Here is a 20952-nt window from a genome sequence, read left to right as displayed (position 1 = left end):
CTCTTAACCAGCTGATGATGAGGTGTTGAAAGCCTGTCAATGGATGTGCTTTTGATGCTTGGAGAGGTGCACATATTCGTCTGATGCTTACCCTTATCTTGTGCAGCTTGGTTTCTCCTTTTATAAAATGGTGTTATATTTATCTACATATGTAGTATGTTTTTCAAATCTAAAGATGAGAAGTGCAGCCTCAGAGGTATATCCACACTACAGGATAGAGGAGAAGTGGTTAGTCAGAGTGTACAAGCACATGGTTATATAATGACCAAGTTAACTCATCAAGAATTAGTGGGATGAGAAAGAAAATAGATTTTCACAGAGCTCTGTTGCACATCAGCAGAATGTTTCTAGAACCCAGGTTAACTTTTCAAAACAAGCTCTGAAATATATAAATGTTTGGTATGCAAAATATGTAAGTGTCATTCATCATTATGTGCCCAGGAGAATTTTATTTGGGATTCTGCAAAATCTTCCTGATTGTTGATGCATAATAAACGTCAGTCTGGACTACAGTGAAACTGATATGCTGTCATTCACTTAGGATTTGGATGAAATAGTTCTATTCCCTGCCTCATTCAATCCTTCCCATTTCTTCTAGAACCACAGCCGGTACAGGAGAGGGGTACCGATTTACTTGGGCTTTAGCCATATATAATGGAAGTAATATAAGGAGAAAAAATATTAACAGATTAAGGGAGCTAGTTCCTGTTCTATTAAGAAGTGTACTTGTCCACTGTCTTTTGGTGTTATCTGTAGTTTGGAAAAGTGTTAGGACCTTAATCTATGTAATAACTATCCAGGAGACATATGTGATGAAACCTAGTTTCACTATATGCACACTTGGTGTTAAGATATTAATGACACCTCCATTTCAGATGGCATTTTATTTTACATAACTACAGTCAGTAGTCCAGGTTTTTACATTTCTGTGTTTTATATGATGCTATTTTAAATGTCCACATTGCTGTTACACTTTGACTTTCAGTTCACAGCAAGAAAATTTTATACATTTTACAGGAACTCCATTTATATTCAGTTCGATATCAGAAAAGCATCAGATTTTAGCCAGCTAAGAGGAGAGGGAGTAAGGTGTTCCTTGAAAGCATTAACTGCCATTGTTCTTTTATCTCCTGGTAGCTGAGCAGTGATCCCAACTGCCATTGCTGGCATTGCCAGGCTTCTACTAAATGTAGCAGAGCACTGTATGTGACCTCTGTGCTGGCAAGTTAAGCTGTTAGGGTCTCAGAGGGATCATGCATGATATCTCACAGTTGAGGAGAGAATAACCTGTCACTTGTTAAGGAGGTTAACACTTGTATATGCTAAGAAATTTCTGGAAGAATTTTGCTTACATGAAGACTAAAATCTTTCACAAGAAACAGGATTAACTACAGCAATTTGTTTTTAGCTCTGTGTTAGTCTAAGATTCAGGCTTTAACAATGTGTCTTGGAACATATTAAATTATCTACATGTATTGAAAAAGTAAATTAAAAAAAAAAAAGCATTAACAACTCTGAATCTTTCTTACAATGCTAGATATCATGTGGGGAACAGCAGTGCCAAATCCTCTTTTTCATTTTGGGTGCTGAAATATTTACACAGCTGTATTTTTATGATAGTATTTTCTGTGTTAGGTTGGTTGGTCTATTGTGCTACCCCTTACCGGAGAGCCAGCTAGTAGAGGTGGGTAACATTAAACCTTCCCAACAGTAATAAGAAAATTTGTTCCAGTACAATTAAACTGGTTTGGACAGTGAACCAGTACAAACTTTTGCCTGGCTATTTGTTTGAGGGAAGGCTGAAACCTGGCCCAGAAGGACCTTAGATGTTCGAGTGGCTTTGCAGTGGTGCTGGAATCCCTCTCCTTTTCTATAAACATATGCCCATTTTAGGTTCCGCCACATACCAGATCTCCTGTTGTCCATTAGTTTACTAGGGAAGGATGGCTACTGATCCAGGGAAGGGAAGAAGAAATGTTCTTTCCTCTAATCTTCCCACTGCTGAGTGAAGGCACCATGGGCCAAGTTCTGGTGAAGTATTTGAAACAGAGGCACCGGGCAACTGGGTAGCTCAGAGCAGGACTGTGCCAGGCTGTACAGAGTGGCAAGATGTGAAGTGTCAGGCTGATGTTTTTAGTGCTTTGGTAGTGCAACCATCACTAATTACAGCATCAACCTACAGTAAGAATCATAACAGCACTGTTACCAGTACAGAACTTGTTTTTTCTTTTTTTTTTCACTTATGTGACTATATGGGGTGGATTGACATTGACAGACTGCAAGTTGCCCACCCTCAACAGGCCAGGAAGAGGAAATAGACTGAAAAGCTGCTTTAGATGGACGGAGAAATAAACACATTGTCTTGTAGGCCCGGGAAAGCAGGTAGAAAAGAGTTTACTAGCAGTTCTCAACTGGAACCTGTTCCTGGCAATAGAGTCATATTGAAAATACTAGATAGTTTTTTTCTGAGTGAATTTGCAATTTTGGGGGTAACTTCTTCAATTTCAGGAATAATCTGAATTCTGGCAAACTCATTTATTCGAGCTAACATGTTTCTCCCATCCTCTTTTCTTTGTTGAAACATTGAGGAAAGGAAAGCTTTTCTGACTGCTCAGCAGTCAAGCTTGGGGTCCAGAACTTTCTTCAAAGTCACTCCTTGATGGCAGAGCAATGATTGCTTATTGAACTATCTCTCTACTAAAAAATGTTATGCTCTATTGTGGTTAGTATATGTGGCTGAAATTTTGAAATAGCAGAAGTATCTCTTCTGATTATGCCGAAGCTAGTTGTCAGCTGTTCTCTAAAACTGCTGTAGTTTGCACACACAGTTAAGTCTTTTAGCTAAAAATAATTTTAATAGAATATAAAGCAATCTGAAGAATCAACATTAAAGTAGTAAATTTTGGCTACCAGGAGCTGAGTTTTCTGTACCAGTGTTTAATCTTGTTTGCTCATAACGTTTTCACAGTGTAACAGAATCATTTTAGAGACTCTATTGATGTTGAGACCATGGGCTAACGCAAAGCATTTCATGCTGCCCAGGAATGTTTAGGCAAATCAAGTGCATTTCTATGAGAAAAAAACATCAAGCTCAAAGACTTCTTATACACAAGAATTTCATAAAAATGAAAGAATTTGGTTAGTAACTGCTTTTCAGATTAAGCATACTTTTTTCCCCCTCTACCTAGTGAAACCTAAATTAAATCTAACTTCAAGGTATGTTGATATACTGCATATTTACAAACTTAAGCGGGAATTGATTGAAGGTGGGGAATTTTTCCTTTGTCACTAATAGGGATGGTATTATTTTCTAACAAGTGAAAGGAACACAGTAACATTTGTGGTATTACTAAAGAAAAGAACAGTCAGAAGTAAGAGCATGAATAAGATCATCACAAGTAGTCTAAGCATGGGTGTTTTTCTGTGGTGGTGTTTTAAAAAAAATCTTAAGTCATTTGGAAGAAACAGCATCTTTGGTGTTTCAGAATGAGGGGGTTTGTTACAGGTTCATTTCCTAAGGAGAGGAATTGGGTGGTGGCTAAGCATGCAACAGAATAATATAGTAGTAACTGGTGGAAAAATGTGTAACAGCATAAATAAAATAAAGTTTTGGGAAAGAAAGTCTAATAATAAAAATGCGTGTTTCCTTAGCTTTATGTATTTTTTTAACTTTGACTCTTCAGCTGAATTAATTTCAAAAAGCCCAATACACTTGTAAATCTTCTAATAAGTATCCATCAACAAGAGAAAATATATTTTTTTGCTTTCATGTTTATGCATGCATACCGAGCAGGAAATACTGAAAACAAACCAAATACATTATCCTCTGTGATGGAGAAGAGCAGTTATATTTCTTCCAAGACTAATATTCTCTGAAGTTATTTATGTTGTCTTCCTCCAGTTTAATTCCCAACCTCATCATGATACGTTATGATGTTTTTGCTACTTTTTTCCCCCTTTTTTTGATGAATTTTGCAAATTCTTGTATCTACCTGTAAAATATAGGAGTTTTCTCATCTCTAATTCGTTCCCAAATTTATCACAAATTGATTTTGAGTGTGTTCTACATGGATCAGTAGCTGTGCAGACTTAACACTGTTCTGCCTCTGTACTTCAGTGTATGCCTTGAAGCGTGTCTGTGTGTTAAAGGGACAAAATCCTAAGGTTATGCTTCCCCTGACACCTACCAGAAGAAAGAGAATTAGTCAGTGACTACTTGCTGTGGATGCTGTTGGGCAACATAGTAGCTACGCTTTCACTAGCAAGGGAAATTTGCGTTTTCAGGCAGGTTTGTGGTAAGGTTTTTGGCACACTTCTCTTGTAGGCTTTCATTGAAGAGCAAGAATCAATGACAATAAATTGTAGAAGCAGGAAGAGGTTATTTTGGCTGAGCTCATTCGTGATTTGTTTTCCCTGCTTTTTGTATTTTAAAATAAAATTGTGTAGCAAGGGGGGGAAAAATCACATTCATTTATTTTAGGCATGCTTGGTGAAATCCATTCTGCCCACATCATAGCTCAACTCTTCCATTTTTATGAGACAAAGAGCAGAACAGTAATGTATGTAAAATCTGCCCTTCCAATGTTTATGGCTGCTATGAAAAAGAAAACTAGAATGTACTTATGCCCTGGCACTGGATACCGTGGGGGCCTTTGGAATCCTTTGACCTCTCTCCACCCTACCATTCTGCTGACGAAGTGATTCTCAATTCTGAGTCTTATGATATGCAGAAGTGCCCCCATTTGTTGGCACTGTTTATACTTGCCTACACAGTTACTGATTTTTATTGTTTTTCCAAAGACAGCCTAAAGGAATTGAGTTATCATACAGGATTTATAAAAAAATCGTAGCAGACTTAAAGATGTTAATTTGCAGATAGTTCCATAAGCAGAAGAATCCAAAGACATGACTTCTATTTATTGGAGTATCACCTTTCCTGCATACATTGTCTTTGTCAAATGGTACAGCTTTTCCCTGAGTGGGGGGAATTATTTTCATTGTATTTATGGGTAATTGATACTTTGCTTAAATTGTCGATATGTGAAATTGGCAAAAAATAATATTTTGGGAAACATTGGGAGACAGCAAAATTAGGAGGCAGCATGCTCCTTTCACTTTAGGAAAGGTTAAAAGTTACAGTGGGGAAAGAATAGGGGTGTTTAAAACATGATCACACAAGTTAGATACAGGTATTTTGCCTTAATGAGTTATTGCTCCAGCAGTTACTGGTTCTCGATTGAAATTTAACTGCTGAAGGTGGTTTGAAAAACCCAACAGACTTTGTATTGAAGTGGAAACATCAAAATATTGCAAGTAGCATCTCTGATATATAGAAAATGACCTCCAAGCAAGGGGCAATAGCAAGTCAAGGGTGGCTTTAGCTTAAATCACTGCAGCTTCTGCACCCTCAGTCAGTAGTCATGGGAGCATTTCCACGTTATTTCTTTTGAAAACCTGGTAAGTCCAGAGTGTTAAGTATTTTAAACGTATTACAAAGCTAGTTGTCCCATCCCTTTATCATGCACACAGTAGATCAAAATTCATATGCAGTTCCCAATTTAAAAATGTAAGAAACAACGAGTTTTCCATGTATTTCATGCTCATTCAGATGAGTACATTATAGCTCTCTGAATCATTCCCTGTTATTTTTCTTACTTTCATCTTGAAAATTGTGATCTTTCTTCATGTTTAGTTTTATTTCTCATCTGATAAATGTCTGCCTTGCTGAAACCAGCGTGTAATGCTCTTATTTCAGTTTTCACATGATGTTTATTGAGGTTAAATTGTCAAAAAACTCTGACAATATTGCAGCGTTTTGGATATTACTGAACCCTGTCTTACACAGTCTGGTAATGGAAGATATGTGTCTAATACCAAATAGCAAAACAAGAGTTAATGTTTTTTTTAACCAAAAATCTTCATTAGGTGTTTTCAAATCTTATACCTGGTTTAGTGGAGGTTTTTTAGGCACTGTAATACAATAGTAAGTATATCTAAACAGTATCATCATTTGGTTTGATAAACTGGAATAAATTTATTTATTTATTTATTTATTTTATCCAGGGAAATTACCGCTTCATGAAGCTTCTACTGGCTCGTAGAGGGAACTGGATGCAGAAGGATTTAGAGGATATGACACCATTACATTTAACTACACGTCACAAAAGCCCAAAATGTTTAGCCTTGTTGCTAAAGCATATGGCACCTGGAGAAGTGGATACCCAGGACAGAAACAAGGTAAAAACACTGCTTATTTTGAGAGAACGTTCGTAAAAACTTTAGAAATTGGTGTTACATCAAACAGTTGTGTGTGAAATTTTTTTTCTGTCATAACAAACTTTTTCTGAGTCTTCAAAATAGTGGCCAATGCTGGTATTATAATGATCACTTCTCTCACTCATGTTCTTCAATTGAAGAAGGATGGAAGATGGAAGAAATAGGTTCAGAAAGCTCATGGGCTGAGATAATGAGTTGGGATAAAGACAGGAAGATTGATAACCTGTTATTGTCATGGGCTAAACTGACTCATCTTAAACAAAATGGGTTTTCTCTGATGCCAATTAAAGTAGTTTTACATAGAGAGAAACAGAGACAAAATTTAGAACACCACCTTCAAACCACCACTACCTCTTTTTTCCTGGCTCAGCTTTAGTCCTTCACTTCCATCCACAAGGATGGTCCAAAGTTAAAAATACCTATCCTTAGACTAAATCTGTGAGGGTGACTGTCCTTTTTTCTGTATCTCTGTAAGTAAAAATGGACAATTTTTAGAGTCTTCTAGTCATACATGACATTTTTGCCTGGAATAGAATGTGATGGCATTTATCAAGAAGATTTTCTAACAGGGCCAATAAACACTACCAAGTTGTTATTATTATTGTAATAAATTGGACCAGTTGGCAGCAGAAGGTCTGCTCTCAATGCATATGCACTGTTGCTTCCATGAGCATATCATTTAGTGAGAGGGATGTGATGATGAAGTTGATCTGGCATGAGACATTCATTTGAAGCAGAGCATCTATTAGCCACTTTGACATTTATTTTGTGAAACTGCAGACTTCCTCAGGAAAAAATGTAATCTCAACATCTTCAGAGCTTTACATTACTACCTTCTTAGAATAAAGTCCTTCAGACTAATTTTCTGTATCTGTATTGACAACAGATGCTTGAAGGGCCAGGAAATCTCCAGGTGACTTTCCAGGTATACCATATAATGCATATATTGTCCTGACTTGTCTCATGTCCCTTTGCAAAGTCAAGTCACACTCTACCACATCAATATAATTACCAGGCTGCTTCAGATGTTTGTTAAAAAGGACTAGCATTAAAATAACCATACAGAAGAGATGACAGATGTTAGAAGGAAAGTGGTAGAGTTCTTCAACTGATTTACTGTTGCTTTTCATACAGAGGTACTGCCAGTCCATGGTAATAGCACACTAACCCATTTTAAAAGAGGGAATAGTTATTTAGCATATAGTAATTGTATTCTGGTTTAGGTGCTCAGATTAGTGTGTTTCTTAAATTTGAGTGCTTAGCAGTGCTTGCTTTAAAACTGATGTGAAACGATTGCAGACCTGTTAACCTGGGAATAACTGGTTTAAATTTCATCTGCTTGAGCAGTCTGTGTATCCTGAAATCTGAAAGAGACTTCTTTTAAAGATCCCAGAGATACGAATGTTCTCCAAGCCAGATTTTTTCTGCAAGGGTATAGTAACAGAAAGTGAGAACACGAGTGTAGATAGTAAAAGGAATAAAAGCAATTATGTAACTACCACTGGCAAAGTAGGCATAGTGTGGAGTAGAACTGGAACTGTTGGAGGCTTTTTAAGCATTGGACAGGAAGGTCTCTTTCTTGCAATTTTAAGTGATTTTGGAACTGGTGCAAAAACTCTCCCCACCAAGCACAAATCTACCACTAATTCAAATGGGAGTGTCCTGATCAAGTGTATCTGGAACAGCTGATAACCAGTGTACCAGCTTGGCGAGGCTGGTGTTGGATTTCCATTCTACCACAAGAGGTCACCGTAAGAGAAGACGACTGGACTTCCTAGTGATGTAGCTGGTTAAGCTCTGAAATCCTTATCTGATCTTCTCATCTGGGAAGCAGGATAAGACAGCTGCAAGCCCAGTTTCCAACTAATGAATCTTCTGTCCTCTCTGGACAATGGAGTTGAACCGGTCTGTGGCCTAGCACTCAGCTGTTTGCCTTCCAGGATATTCTAACATGTATCATGGAAACCCTGGCTATAATTACAACAGTCATTCTGGAGAGGTCATGCTGACTTCCTGACCATGTTAATTAATTAACAAAGGTAAATGGAAACCAGCCAAAACCTTTTAGGAACCTTGCCTGTTGTGTAGCAGATTTCCAAGGCAGTATTAAAGCATTGCCAGATCTCCCACAAAATGCAGAGCACTTTTATTCCATTTTGTGTCATGAGTAGTCACAGTAGCAAAGATGGAATTCAGGTTGATTAAAGGAGGTCTCAGGGACAGAGTCCAACAAGTTTGATCCTGTTTGGCACATAGTTTTTTAGTTTCCCTTACTAAAACTTGCAAATCAAGATTGTCAAATGTAATTCCTAAATACCAGGGAGGTCTTTCACTTCCATGTAGGCAACTGGCTGAAAAGCAGATGTAGGTGGGAGAAGCCAATAAACCAAGGCTACATTGGCCTCCGGGTGATTAGAAGTTTTTGTTTTTATTACAACTATCAGTTTCTAGGAATACTGATTAGCTTTACTTAAGAAATAGCATTTGTTAACTTACTATAAATTTCTACTGCTAGAAGATTTTTTCAGTTCAAATCCTGACAGGCTGTGATGGTTTGAACATGCTTTGTGGTGCTAGGCTGTATGTTGTTGTATGTGGTGTCAGCTATCAGACCTTTCCTTGCAGCCCCTGGAGTTATGTCTTAGACTGAGCTCTTTTTCAGAAAACTATCAAGTAGACAAAAAGGTTGCACTATCATATTATCTCACCATGGTACTAAACTAACAGCTTAAATCCACAAACATAAAAAATAGGCTCCTTTTTGCCTTGTTCCTTTATGGAGATGTTAAGGATACCATAGTGAACTCATACATTCTATCTCACTTTTCAAGGATGTTAATCCAGGGGATCGTAGGTTTATACACAGATGTCCTGCAGCAGTTATTTTCTGTTTTCAAATCAAAATAATTTGTAGGGGTGAGAGGAGAAGAGAGGTGGGAAATAAAATTCATTCTGTATCTTACAACGCCCTGTTACTTGGCATTTGGGACAGATGTGCCTGATAAATGAAATACCTGTTAATGGACCAGCATTTTGCTGTTGAACCCCACACATTGTTTTATTCATGTAATTATGAGCATTGATAATGCCCGTAAAAAGCCACTGGCAGTTAGGAATTGGCAGTAGGAGCATGGATTGCCTTTTGATGACTGCCATGGGTCACTAGGCATTAGATTCAGTAATATCCAACCTCAGAATTCTGAGTGATCGGGGACAGTGCAGTAAGTCAAAACCTTTGCTCAAGATGGATCCAAGTCCAGAGTCAGCATTCAGTGCCATCTTTAGTGGAGAGTAGTCGTGTTTTATGCTTCTCCATCAATCTGTGTTATTCCAAGAGATTTCCAAATTTAAGAGGATCCAAACTAAGTACTGCAGTTGTTCTGTAGTGTAGCTGTGCTGCTGAGGCCTGCTTCTGATTATTGTTCTAAATTGGATGTGATTGCTTAATACCAAGCCCAAATATTTTTGTCAGGTCCAAAACTGCTGTACCCGATGGCATTGCCTTGGTGGCTGGCTAAGGAACATACACAGTGTTCTCCTGACGTAGTTAAGAAATCCTCATACAAAGCAATTCATCTCCTACCAGAAATAGATATGTTCCAAGCATAATGGTTTCTCAGAGTGGGTCTTGTGTAAGATGGTGTAGCTTAGATCTAATTCAGACCTCCATAGCAAAGATGTGTGAGTATCTACTCTTAGGTAGATGGGCCTCTTGTTCAGTTTTAAAGCCTGTTTTCCACTGATTTTGAGCTGTCAGCCACCCTGGGTACATGTGCTCCAATTTTTGTCAGTCCTCTTTATTGAGGTATAAGGAAAGATAGCTCATTTACCCGTTGTTCAAAGGTGGTTTTACCTGTGGTCCCTTCCCTCTGCTTAGCACTGGTGGTACCACAGATGGGATTCTGTGTCTGCTTCTGAGTTCTCCAGTACCATAAGGCCATAGACATGCTGGATCAAGTCCAGTGAAGAGCCAGAAAGATGATGAACAGGTTGGAGCATCTGACATCAAAGAGAAGCTGAGAGACCTGCAAATGTTTAACCTCAAAAAGAGACAGTTCAGGGATGATTTTACAAATGTGTATAAATACCTGATGGGAGGCAATAAAGAAGATGGAGCCAGACTCTTCTGAGTGGTCTCCAGTGAAAGTTGAGAGGGCACAGGTTAAAATTAAACTATAATAAATTCTGTTTAAACCTGAGGAAATATTTTTTTTACTGTGAGGGAGGTTAAACACTGGAACAGGTTATCCAGAGGGGTTGTGGAGTCTCTGTGAAGATAACTAAAAGTCTGACTGGACATTATCCTGATCAACCTGTTCTAGTTGACCCTGCTTTGTGCAGAAGAGTTGGACTAGGTGATCTCTGTGAAAATATAATTAAGTCATATTTCAGGTTCTAACCAACTTTAATTTTCATCTTATACTCATTTTTCAGCATGTTTGTAAAATTTGTGAATATTGTGTTCCAGCAAACTGCATTGCATTGGAGTGCCTACTACAATAACCCAGAGCATGTGAAACTTCTCATAAAACATGATTCAAATATTGGAATCCCTGATATTGAAGGAAAAATCCCACTTCACTGGGCAGCAAACAACAAGGACCCTAGTGCAATTCACACAGTGAAGTGTATTCTGGTAAGAAAGCCTATTATATATGTAACACTTTGTGTATTTGTTACTTTACTCTGATAGAAGTCTGTTTTTTTCTCTTGTAATTTCTTATTTTAGTCTACTGACTCCTTGAGAACGAAATAATTTGTTTTTCATAATATCCAAAATTTTCTAAGAAATCATCTTAAATATTTTTGCTCTCTTGAAAGGGATTTCTTTTGAGTTCTGTGGGTGAATATCTTTGCTCTAACTAATGGACTATATATATACTTTCTTAATTAGTTTGATGTAATTATTCATTTTGGGGATAAGGAAGGGAGGAAGGGGTTGCAAGTTCTAGTTAAAATGGTCAGTTGTATTACTCATCTCGGTTGCATCTTGCACACTGATTCCTTTCTTGTGTGTCTTTTCTTCATCATTTGAAAGTTTATCTCTAGCTAACTGTACTGAAAAGTCTAATTTAATTCGGTCCTTCAAGTCAGAATTCTGGGAAATATTTGATCAGTTACCAGTCTGCCCATGATCAGTTTATTGAGAGACTTTCCAAATATTTTTGTGTACAGATTTAATATTTTTTTCTTGATGGCGTATTTTCTCTTTCTTCAGTATTTCAGTTTCGTTTTCTACACTGACAGTTATAATGCATTCAAGTGCTCAGCTTGATCTTTACATTGATTTTTATTCTATGGGAATCTCTGAACTTCACTAGCATGGAAAGATGCAGAAGTCTCGATTGAATTTTTCTCTCATATTACAGCAATCTCTCTATATCTTTGTCTTTCAAAGGTGTTTCAGAACTAGGCAGATACTGATTGTAAGCTAACTACAATGACTTATACATCAGTTTGCCTGATTAGCTTGCAAGTTGAGAACTTGTGTGGCATATGAAAATCTGCTTTGCTCTTCTCCAAATCACATTGATAATCTTACAGTTACTAATACTTTTTTAGTATGAAAATAGTTTTGGAGAAGTTTTCAGTGTTAAGGTAATTTTTTTATTGCTTCTGTTTATTCAAGGTATTTTCAATTTGGACTTAGTTGTGAAATAATTTGTCACAAACAAAATTTTGTCACAAAGTTTCAGTTTGTATATATCATGTATTTTTCTGCCACACTAGAGATACAAATTTTCTGAAAAGTAGGTAGGGATTGCAGTATTCAAATACAGACTTTTTCAAATGTTAGGTAGTCAAGGTAAATGTTTTTAAAAGTTGTGGTTGGCTGGCCCCAGCCAACAGTGTAGCTTCTGCACAGCCACTCACTCACTTTCCTCTTGCAAGACTGGGAGAAAATAGGAGGAAGACAAGAAGACTTGTGGATGAAGATAATGACAGTTTAGTTCGGAAAGTAAAAGCTGTGTGCAAGAGAGGGAATTTGTTCACTGCTTTTCATCAGCTGATAGATGTTAGCCACTCCCAGGAGAGTGGATAAAGAGCTTCAGCATGCTTAATTGTTGTCTGGGAAGGCAAATGATGTAGCCATGAGCATCTCTGCTGCCTCCTCCTTTCCCAGAGATTTTTTTATTTATGATCATGATGTTATCTGGTACAGAATATTGCTTGGGTCAATTTTGATCATCTGTTCTAGCAGTGTCCCCTCCCAATCTCTCACTTACCCCCAGTCTACCTGCTGGTGGGAGTAGGGGAGCAGGACAGGGCAGGACATGAAAAAGAGAAATCCTTGATGCTGTGCAAACTCTATTCAGTAACAGCCAAAATACTGGATGTCTTATCAACAGTTGTAATCACAAATACAAGGTCCAGCGCCACACCTGCTGCTGTGAGGGAAATTAACTCCATCCCAGCCAGATGCACTATGAAGGTCAAAAATATGTGTCTCCTTACTGAAGGTGTTCTTGAAGATTCTCTTTGGGTAATGCAGGATCATGATCATGTCCAGGTTTTTTCGGTTTTTGATTTTCCTTTTCTTTTAATCTGACAGTTAGAGGAGTGCATTCTTTTTCATGCATCAACTAAATTTATATATTCCAAACAGTTACACCTATATATGCTTATTGATGGAGTGAGGTAACAGCAGTTTAAATGAAAAAGCAAATTAGCTTACAGAACATGATGTAAAAGATGATGATACAGAAACATCAATCTGTTGTTGAGTATAAATGTACCTTTTGGTGGTGGTGGTGATGTTGCCTCTGAGTTTAATCCTTCAGTTAGATCTTGTCTTCTCTCCAAACCAAAGTGTTTTTCTTACTTGCCTTGATAGATATCTACCTAGCAGAGCTCACAATCTTCCCCTCCTTTCTTAGCTACTTTTTTGTCATATCACCCCATTCCAGATCTGTTGCCCAAGTACCACCTTTTATTCTCATTCCTCTTTAGGTCTTCACATCCAGGTTAACTTTTTCACATCCTTTCTGTATGGTATTTCTAACGTACATACCCATACAGTTAAAAACTTGGTCATCTTGTGTCTTACCCCACATAACTGCATTTCTAAGTTCATGAGAACATTGTCCAGTAGTGATAGCAGTGCAAAAGGCCTACAACTCTGTGTCACTGGCGCCTCTCCAGTTTTTTAATCACATCCAACACAAACCATTTGTCTTTGCTCTCATGATAGAGTGCTATAAGCAGTAAGCTAGGTGCTGTTGCTCAGATAGCAGTCAGATATTGATATCCACCACAGGTCAATCTACAATGGCAACCTCTGTTACCTGCTAAGTTACAAAAAACAACACTGCTGTTGTTTCTCTCATGTTATCTTTAAAACCCTGGAAGAATTCTGCACAAAATGATTTTTCTCTAGTGTCCTCCTGAGAATTCTCTGGCGCTGCTTTACAAAAACTTGACAAAAGTTACGCTGCTGGTTTTATTGAGACCGCAGATTATAATACTGAAAAATACTCTTGTTTTTCCATGCTTTGCCATCTGGATGTGTCCATTTGTCTCCTGTTTATAAATTCATAAAATTAGGGGTCATCTTTCTGTTTGATGTTTGTATAGTACTTAGCCCATTGGAATTGTCAAAATAATAATGCAAAGAGCTCGACTGGATGTTGAACAAATACGTTGGGTTTGCACGGGTGACAGTCACACACAAATTTATTTGTATCTAATATTGAAATCCATGAAATGCAGCAAAAATGGAACTCGTGACATATTTAGAGAGTAAACATGTGAAGTAGAGGGAAACTCTAATCTGGAGAACCTCTCATGGTCAACTTCCTTTTCCACCTTTCCAGATTCAGCAGTGCTTGGTTACATGAAAACGTTGGGAAGATGTAAGGAGAAAAGAACAGAATAAGGTTCCATTAATATGATGGAAGCAACTGCTTAGTACTCTCTGTCTATTTTGTATCTCTTCTCTTTATTTATTCTTCATGGTAAGAGACATGACATTTATTTATACAACACTTTCCATATTGCCTACAATTCCATTGTTCTAGTTACCACAGAAAAAATGTGTAGATTCTGTTTCTTCTGTGTATTGTGCTTAAAATATTAATACAGTATGACAGTTTAGTTATAGCTAGTTAGACACCAAAACCACTTAAAATCTAAAGAAATTATGCTCTTGAATAGGAAGAAAAAGGCCTAGAAAATTTTAGTTAGAGTGGCCAAAATTTCAGAACACGTGTACTTTTACACTAGAATGTAAGTAGTAGCTTTGTCATTAAAAGATTCTTTATTGTTTTGCAAAAATAAGTTTTTGATTATAAGAAGATGTTCTGGACAACATCAGTGACTTTGAGCCAGGCATTTTAGGAATCATGTATTTAATTTGTTGTTGTGCTTTTAATAAAATTAGCTGTCCAGACTACATCAGTAAATTATAGATGAAGTGAAGAACTATTTATTTTCTTGTTTGTGCATTTTTTTCAAACAGGTTTTCCTCTGGTGAAGTTAGAATTTCAGTAATAACTTCTGTGCATATCATCATTCCTTTTTAGTCATTCTTAAAAGTGATTCTCATAAAGATCCCTTCTGAATTTTTGCAGTGGGCTCTATACTCCCCCTGCTGAGCTCTTTGAAGACATGGAGTAAGCACATTATCAGTTAGCTTTTTCTTGAGAATTATTAAAGCTAGGGAAAGCATAAAACTTCACTTTTCACTGTAATGGCTTGGATAAATGCTTTTGAATACTTATTCAAAGAAGTATTATTCATGCTTTGATTATTGTGGTTTCTGCGTGTAGCAATGTTAACTTCGCATTTTTAGTCAAGAGATTCACATTTATTGTTTTTTCTGTTTTTAATAGATTATCTGTTATTGTACTACTGGCTAGATATAATAATGAACTACAGTATGTTCCAAGTATGTTAATTTTTTTCTCTAGAAAAACATAGCTAACTATTAAAATCTAAAATTAATGCAATTTTTTATATGCGAGATGGGCAATTTAATTAGCATTTACATGCAGTGTGCAAAGTATGTGAGTGTTTAACTTTAGGAGACTTACATCAAATATTAGGAAGTTTAAGTTGACACTGTTAGAAAGACAGACAGTGAGAAGCAATGGTTCGGAGTATTGCAGAGTTGAAGTTACTACTGCAGTTTTAATTTAGCCATATTGTACTTAGGAAATACAGTTAAATGTAACTCTAAATGTATTTATGTTTTTATCTATTAAATAAAACATAGAGAATGTACAACCCTGGTCAATTAATATTTGTATAGAAGCCATAACTCTGCAATTTCCTGACTTTCTGTTTCTTGATTTATCATTCTCCATGTTAGATGTTTGTTTTCTATGTAATAGTTACTGCATTTTAAATAATGCAAGTAATAATACAAGTGATTTTATGGCCTACCTGTGTACCTAGTGAAGTCAAAATTACAATAAGTTTAGTGAGGAAGGGATCAGGAACTTGCTTTAACTGTTAACAGGCTGCACCGATTACAGTCCTCTTCTTTCATAAGTTTATTTTAAGATGCAGTGTGGCTCTGTGTTTTCAGGAGGATTGTTGTCAGTTTTCATGATCCATTCTAGTGTTAGAAGTTAAAAATCTCAGGGCTACATTCCTTTTTTCTTTTGCACAGGGTTCCCATGACTAAGTTGCTGGAGATAGAACGGCAAACATAGTCCCTATAGTTTGTTTAAGCTCTTGTTTTGACATTCTGCTTCTGCTCTAGGTGTTTGGTGTCCTTCATTCTGAGTTACTATTGTTTTGTTTACTATATTCTTTAGATATACCTCTTTTTTCAGGAAAGTGAAGTTTGAAGTTTGTATTTCATGGGTCTTTATGCCTTTATGATATTTGCTGTTTAGAGATCTCTACAGTGCTAAGATGGTGTTCTTTTGTTTGTACCTGTTCTTTTGCCAGAGAAAGTCATGAAGAGAAATCTGTCTAGAAAAAAGTAGATGAGACAGGAAATTATCATAATATGAAACTATATAGCTAGGAGCCTTATGTGAAAGTAATTTAGTTTTTTAAGAAAATGTGATTAAATGTCAAGTTATATCTGAAAATGACTATATTATGTGATCAAATGACTAATCACAATACTTTAAAAGATTTTTATATTCAAAATTAAGCCCATTACAAGTAGATTCATTCATTAGAAGTGCTCCCTAACTTACTTCTGTCAGCTAGAGACCTTGACAAGTCCTTTAGATATACTGAAAGTTACATGATTTTAAAATGCTAGATAAGTGTTGTGATAAAAGCTGTAAGATGAACTTGTACAAAAAGGGGAGTGCCCTAGGAGAAAAATTTGAAGATATATGTGTCGTGTTCAACTAAGAAAATTAAGTAAGAAGGTCTAGTTATTTCCACAAGAGCCTGAGTTAATCTTTTAAAGATCTGTGTAAGGAGCCACTTGCACAACAGTGGTGAAACTACAGGGTATGTACTGAAAATCAGGTCTGTACAGTAATTAAGTATAAAAAAGTTGCATAAGAAATACTTGAAAATAGCCTATTCTGTAACAAAAATCTTTGGCTGTAGAGCTGTAATGTACCAAACAAGGACAATTTATCTCTTTATTGTAAGACACACCAAAAAAAAAAAAATCTGTAAAGAGAATATAGTTTTCTTTTTTTTTTTTTTTTTAAAGGAAGCTGCACCTACAGAATCTCTGCTTAACTGGCAAGACTATGAAGGACGAACTCCCCTTCATTTTGCTGTTGCTGATGGGAATGTAGCAGTTGTTGATGTCCTGACCTCGTACGAAGGCTGCAATGTGACATCTTATGACAACTTGTTTCGAACTCCCCTTCACTGGGCAGCCTTACTAGGTAAACTGAACAATGTAAAGTTATGGGATCACAGAAAGGTTTGGATTGGAAAGGACATTAAAGACCACCTAGTTCCAACCCCCCTGCCATGGGCAGGGACACCTTCCACTAGACCAGGTTGCTCAAAGCCCCATCCAGCCTGGCCTTGAACACGGACAGGGATGGGGCAGCCTCAACTTCTCTGGGCAACCTGTGCCAGTGTCTCACCACCCTCACAGTAAAGAATTTCTTCCTTAATATCTAACCTAAATCTACCCTTGTTCAGTATAAAGCCATTCCCACTTGTCCTGTCACTACATCCCTTTGTAGTAAGCCCTTCTCCAGCTTTCTTGTCAGCCCCTTTTAGGTACTGCTGCTCTAAGGTATCCCTGGAGCCTTTTCTTCTCCAGGCTGAACAAGCCCAACTCTCTCAGCCTGTCCTCATAGGAGAGGTGCTCCAGCCCTCTGACTGTCTTCGTGACTCTCCTCTGGACTCAATCCAGCAGATCCATGTCCTTATGATGACTCCAGGTGGGGTCTCACGAGTGTGGATTTGCAGGAACAGGATCACCTCCCTTGACCTGCTGGCCACACTCCTTTTGATGCAGCCCAGCACACAGTTGGCTTTCTGGGCTGCAAGTGTACACTGCCAGCTCGTGTTGAGCTTCTTGTCAGCCAACCCCCCCAAGTCCTCCTCAGAGCTGCTCTCAATCCATTCTTCACCCAGTGGGTATTTGTATCACTTATAATTAATTGACTGTGGTGTTTAATCTTTGTTTCTGTTTTTTATTTAATTCCAGCCTGGCATTATGCTAACTAATCTCTTAGGACAATAATAGTTTCTGCTAGACCATAATTAGAAGTTCGTGTGTAGACTGGGGTTTTTTCAGCTTCAGATTCTCCAAAGCCTTGTAAAATGCATTACTTCAGTAGGCTATATATGCTCATGATTTACGAGCAATTAGAGCGTTCTGAGATGTTCTTGCATATGTAGCTTTGTTCTTAGGTAAAAAAAAAACACAAAACAACTGGTACTTCAGAGCAGTGGTGTCTGAAGTGAGGTATGCACACTCCGGTGTGTATGCAAGACAGTCCATTGGAGTGCATGAAGAAAATATCAAAATTCTGTTTATATTATTTTTTTACCTGAAAAAATAAGAAAACTTTACAAATGTTTAATATATGGATTGATACTAGCACACTCACTGGTGCATGTGTAAGATGGGGTCACAGGGTTTGTGAGGTGCCTGAGGGAAGCAAGTATTTCACGATGAGGAGGGGTTGACAGTGGCATCAATTACTCATTTGTTCATTTTCAGCTTATTGAAATGTATTGCAGTTTATGTGTGCCCAGTTAAGTGGATTTATGGATTATATTGTCTAGTTTTTACTAAAATACTCTTCACAAAATAGACAAGTGACTTAAAAAGGCTCCCAAAAAGAAACCACGAGTGAACAACACAAGTTGCCAGCACAAGCAAACAACAAGAACAAGCTCTTCATCAGACACATTATGACAGTCTAACCAGATCTGATAAGAAGTTTTATTCAGATGAAGTTTTTTCCTGTTCAGATTGCTACACAGAAACTTAGAGGCTGTGTAAATTACATATGTGAATTCTGCATGGTTGGCTTTTTCAGGTTAAAAACTGCATCTGTGCAAAACAGGTAAAACGCTGATAAAATATAAATAATCTAAATACAGGGAAAAGCAATTCAAAATGGCAGGCACAAAGATAGAATTATTTGGAAAATCGATGTCCTATTTTCCATTCTCCTATGTGCAGGAGGGAAAAATAACCACCATGTACCACCATGGATAAAAAGCATCCTCAAACACTTTCAACAGGCTTCATCCCCATGACCCTTTGGGACACTGTAGACAAAGAACGCCAATAAAAGAGTCGGATTGCTCACTGGGGCGAGTTACTGTAACTCCGGTGACAATATACATGTAGTTTGATTATGTTTATTTAAAGGGGGGTGGGGAAAAAGTGTGCTCAGATTTGCATTTGCATTCAAGGAGGGATATTGAATTTTTACAGAGAAATGGTGAAACATTTCAAGTGTCACAGGATCAGTCGTCCAAAGAAATAGTCATTATCACTTGGTTCAGTCCAAGAAGCAAAATTTATCGTTTTTTTTATATTGATTGTATTTAAGAGAGAAGTTTTGTCTGTTGGAAAAATGGATTGTCTAATCAATGTGGAATAAAGGGGGAAGATGTGCCAAGACCTCCAGAGTCCTTTGTGAACTTGATGAGGTCTCTAGGTGGCAAAAGCCCATGGGGAACTTCTGATCGGTAAATCATGATTAGTTTTCAGGGTTCTGTTTTCAAGTTAGATACTGGAGGCTGTACGTAGATCTCAAAGCCTGATCATTTTCTTCCAGTTTGCTTTTTTTGTTTGGTTTTGTGTATGTGTGTGTGTGTTTTGTTTTTCTTTAAATAGGGAAGTGTTTAACTTCAGGATTCAATACCTATGTGGTTTTATTATATTATTTCAGGTCATGCACAGATTGTCCATCTCTTATTAGAAAGAAATAAGTTTGGAACTATCCCATCTGATAGTCAAGGTGCAACACCCCTACATTATGCAGCACAGAGCAACTTTGCTGTAAGTAGCACATACCCTAAATGTGAAGTAAATATATTTTGCTGAAATATTTGTGAGGTAGCAGACTGAGTTGTTTCATATAAACACAGTGTTGTCTGCACAAGCTTAATTCAGAGTTTTCCTATGTTATGTGATATAAATGTGGTTAATTTCAAACTATTAAAACCACATTTTATAAACGTAAATTGCTGTACAAAGAAAGGCCCTTTGGTCTATATGTTTGCATCAGAACACACAATAGTCATTTAGGTACTTCAACTGAAAGCAGAATAGCACCTACTATTTCACAGCGCTTTCAATTTTAAGGCTCATTATAGTAAAATCTGCAAGTATCTAGAGTAAGATCACCTGGATGGGGATTTGCACAGCTGCTTCAGTACCAGTCAAACCAGTCTTGTCTTCAAGGTGATTAACTTATGGATATTTGCTATTATGAATGAGCCATTGTCTCTCAAAGCAGAGTACCTGTTCTCACCGGTCTCCATGAACACTGTATTTTGAAAAGGTTTTTTAAAGTTTTTAATATTTTTAAAATATTTTAAAATTCAGACAACAAAGAAAATTGGTTTCTCAGCCTAATTCTTATATTTTCACAGAATTGGTAATTTTTTTCCAAAGCAAAATCAGATACAGTAGAGCTAAGTATAAAACTCATCAGTTTAATGGTTGCTGGTCATAGATACTATTAAACAAGTAGTTCTCAAGCCTTGGAACTTAAAAAGGTTTTTTTCATGCTGCTCTGCCTCTCATAGTTGAATTATGCTATGCACAGTTAGATGAGAACATGCATCTAAGTTTTCTTATTTATAACCCTCCACAAAAGGAGTTGTTTAGTGCCTAATTAATGTAGCTATATAGCACATATTGCAGCGTTTTCTTAGCAGGGATACTGATTTAGATCTTTCCTGCATACCCACATGTTAATTTCCGTAAGACAAGTAATATTTTGATGCCCTTGGAATCATTCAAGGTAACAAATCCAGAAGTGCTATTGGAAGAGGGAACTGACCAATGTATACACAATGTCAACTTCTCTTTCCTGTGAGTCAGTTTTGGGGTTTTGATGGGTTTTTTCAGAGGTGGTCTTAGATCATACAAATATTCTTTAAATTCAAACTTTTATTGAACCATGTCTCTGTGTATAATTTACACCATTTTAGAGAATTTTTTCATTGATGCTGATTATTTTCCGTTAAGCAGTATGTAGAGTTTGAGTCTGACTCACATGCTTAAAATTCTGATGTTTAAAAGCCCTTCTTTCTAGTTTGAGT

General features: G+C 37.1%; 1 protein-coding gene across 1 annotated transcript in view; it reads left to right on the top strand.

Annotated features, from left to right (window-relative positions):
- INVS (inversin) overlaps positions 1 to 20952 on the top strand; it is a 76261-nt gene that overhangs the window by 23972 nt on the left and 31337 nt on the right. Inside the window, 4 exon segments of the mRNA XM_010015838.1 lie at positions 6064 to 6237; positions 10745 to 10912; positions 16907 to 17087; positions 19572 to 19681. Coding sequence (XP_010014140.1) covers positions 6064 to 6237; positions 10745 to 10912; positions 16907 to 17087; positions 19572 to 19681 — 633 coding nt within the window.

Source organism: Nestor notabilis, unplaced genomic scaffold (assembly GCF_000696875.1).
Source record: "Nestor notabilis isolate BGI_N333 unplaced genomic scaffold, ASM69687v1 scaffold12440, whole genome shotgun sequence".
Lineage (NCBI taxonomy): Eukaryota > Metazoa > Chordata > Aves > Psittaciformes > Psittacidae > Nestor > Nestor notabilis.
This window is presented reverse-complemented; position numbering and strand designations above follow the sequence as displayed.